The 2,654-nt window shown below is 40.7% G+C and overlaps 1 protein-coding gene across 1 annotated transcript in view; it reads left to right on the top strand.

The window, feature by feature from the left end:
- The window catches only part of LOC106534787 (kinesin-like protein KIF3C), a gene marked incomplete at both ends in the record, with an annotated part of 11,249 nt that overhangs the window by 4,667 nt on the left and 3,928 nt on the right, over positions 1-2,654 (top strand). Inside the window, 3 exon segments of the mRNA XM_014031543.1 lie at positions 298-416; positions 1,944-2,060; positions 2,220-2,328. Coding sequence (XP_013886997.1) covers positions 298-416; positions 1,944-2,060; positions 2,220-2,328 — 345 coding nt within the window.

Here is a 2,654-nt window from a genome sequence, read left to right as displayed (position 1 = left end):
AGCTGCTGCACCTCCTCACAGTTTGTGTTGTGTCCTCCTCAGAGCGTCAGCAGCTGCTGCACCTCCTCACAGTTTGTGTTGTGTCCTCCTCAGAGCGTCAGCAGCTGCTGCACCTCCTCACAGTTTGTGTTGTGTCCTCCTCAGAGCGTCAGCAGCTGCTGCACCTCCTCACAGTTTGTGTTGTGTCCTCCTCAGAGCGTCAGCAGCTGCTGCACCTCCTCACAGTTTGTGTTGTGTCCTCCTCAGAGCGTCAGCAGCTGCTGCACCTCCTCACAGTTTGTGTTGTGTCCTCCTCAGCTGTACACCAAGCTGCAGTGCATCAAGGCTGAGATGAAGGACGTGAACGAGGAGCACGTGAGGAGCCGACAGGAGCTGGAGCAGACTCAGAACGAGCTGACCAGAGAGCTAAAGTTCAAGTAGGTCCAGTCCTGGAGTAACACAACCATCTGAAATCTGATGCACAACTACACAAATATATATGGTTTTTACCATTTCTCTGTAAAAAATAAAACTTGTGTTTTAGTTTTCAACACAATGAAAAATKTTCTGTTACTTTATCAAGTAAAACTGTTTGTTTGTGTAAAAAACTTGTTAAAACAAGAAAAACAAAATCTAACCTGAACTGACCACGACGAAAAGATAGCTAAAAGTAGCAAAAGGCTAGCTAAATGCTACTCCATCCATCCATCCATCCATCCATCCATCCATCCAGATGGATGGATGGATGGATGGATGGATGGATGGATGGATGGATGGAAAAATAACTAGACAGAAAAAGTAACTAAATACTAGCTTGAAATGACAAAAGGCAAGCTAAATCTAAAAGTAGGAAAAGGCTAACCCAAARCTAAAAGTAGCAAAGGATAACTAGAGGCTTTAAGTAGAAAACAGCTAGTTAAAAGCTGAATACCAAAAAAATATAACAAAGCTAAACATATCAAAATAACCTAAATATGTATGAAAGTGGGAAAATGCTAACTAAAAGCTAAAAGTAGTTAAACACTTACTAAAAGCTAAAAGTAGTTAAACACTTACTAAAAGCTAAAAGTAGCAAAAGGATAACTAAAGGCTAAAAGTAGCAAACAGTTTGTTAAAAGCTAAATAAAGTCTAACTTAAAGCTACACACATCAAAATGATAACCCAAAGGTAAATGTGAGTAGGAAAATGCTAATTTAAAGTTAAAAGTAGCTAAAACCTCCCTAAAAGCTAATGGCAGAAAAAGGATAGCTAGAGGATAAAAGTATCAAAAAGCTAACTAAAGCTAAAAGTAGTAAAATGTTTGCTGAAAGTTAAAAAGGACAAACTTTAAGCTAAAAGTTCAGATAGGCTAACTAATAGCTAAAAGTGGCAGCACGATGGTTCAGTGGTTAGCACCGACGCCTCACAGTAAGAAGGTCCTGGGTTTGATCCCCGCTTCAGACCTGGGGTCTTTGTGTTTACATGTTCTCCTCGTGTTGGTGTGGGTTTTCTCTGGGTACTCTGGTTCCCCCCGACAACACAACAACATTACAACCGGTGGTCTTCAGGCCTCAGCTGAAAAAGGTCTGAGATCTGAGCAGGACATGTCTGGTTAAATAACGGTAAATAAAATAAATAATAATAAATAAAAGTGCCAAAAGATTAACTAAAAACTAAAAGTAGTCAAAGTTTATCAGAAAGCATCATAAGAAGACAAAAATACCTTTTTAACCATTTGTTGAAGCAGATTTAAACAAAAACAACATTTAAAGTGGAGCTGAAGACGTCTGAATGAAGATTATTAGTTAATGTTATTATTTCGGCTGCTTCTCTCTGTGGTTTATTTTTTATCTTTTTAATCTGAGAGCGTTTCATGTTTCAGCCTCTCCAGCCTGTCCATGATGAATGAAAGGCTTTAGAGTGTAACATGAAGCCTTCACCTCTCTGTGTGTGTGTGTGTGTGTGTGCACACCTGTGATCACAGGTATCTGATCATAGAGAACTTCATCCCTCCGGAGGAGAAGAATAAGATCATGAACAGGCTGATGTTTGACCCTGAGGAGGATCAGTGGAAGTTCAAACCTTTGGTTCCTGCAGAAAGGTCAGGAACACTTCCAGGTTGTTTTTATTCTCATTTGAGCTGCAGGACAGAAATAATTGACTCTGTGCTTCTTTCAAAGCACATCAGAAACTCAGCTTCTGTTACCTTGTAAACAAACAACAACAGATTTTAAAATGGTTYGTCTCGTTGTTCCTGCAGTAAATCCTCACAGATGAAGAAACGACCGGCATCAGCAGTTGGTTACAAACGACCCATCAGTCAGTACGCCAGGATTGCCATAGCCATGGGACCTCATTCCAGATACAGGGTAAGTGTGTGTAGTTGTGTTGTAAAAACTGGTCACAGCAGGGCACAGACAACGTTGTGTTTCCTGAGAGTAACACTGACTCACTTAGAGGAAACACAACAGGAAGTAATCAGATGGTTTCTATCAGGCAGGAACAAACCCAAAGGGAAGAGGACACAAGGAGGCACAACACACAACACACAACACACAACAACAGGAATCACACAACACACAACAACAGGAATCACACAACACACAACAACAGGAATCACACAACACACAACAACAGGAATCACACAACACACAACAACAGGAATCACACAACACACAACAACAGGAATCACACA

This window comes from Austrofundulus limnaeus, unplaced genomic scaffold, assembly GCF_001266775.1.
Source record: "Austrofundulus limnaeus strain Quisiro unplaced genomic scaffold, Austrofundulus_limnaeus-1.0 Scaffold1269, whole genome shotgun sequence".
Taxonomy (NCBI): Eukaryota; Metazoa; Chordata; class Actinopteri; order Cyprinodontiformes; family Rivulidae; genus Austrofundulus; species Austrofundulus limnaeus.
Note: the sequence above shows the minus strand (reverse complement) of the source record. Positions and strands in the feature narration are given on the sequence as shown.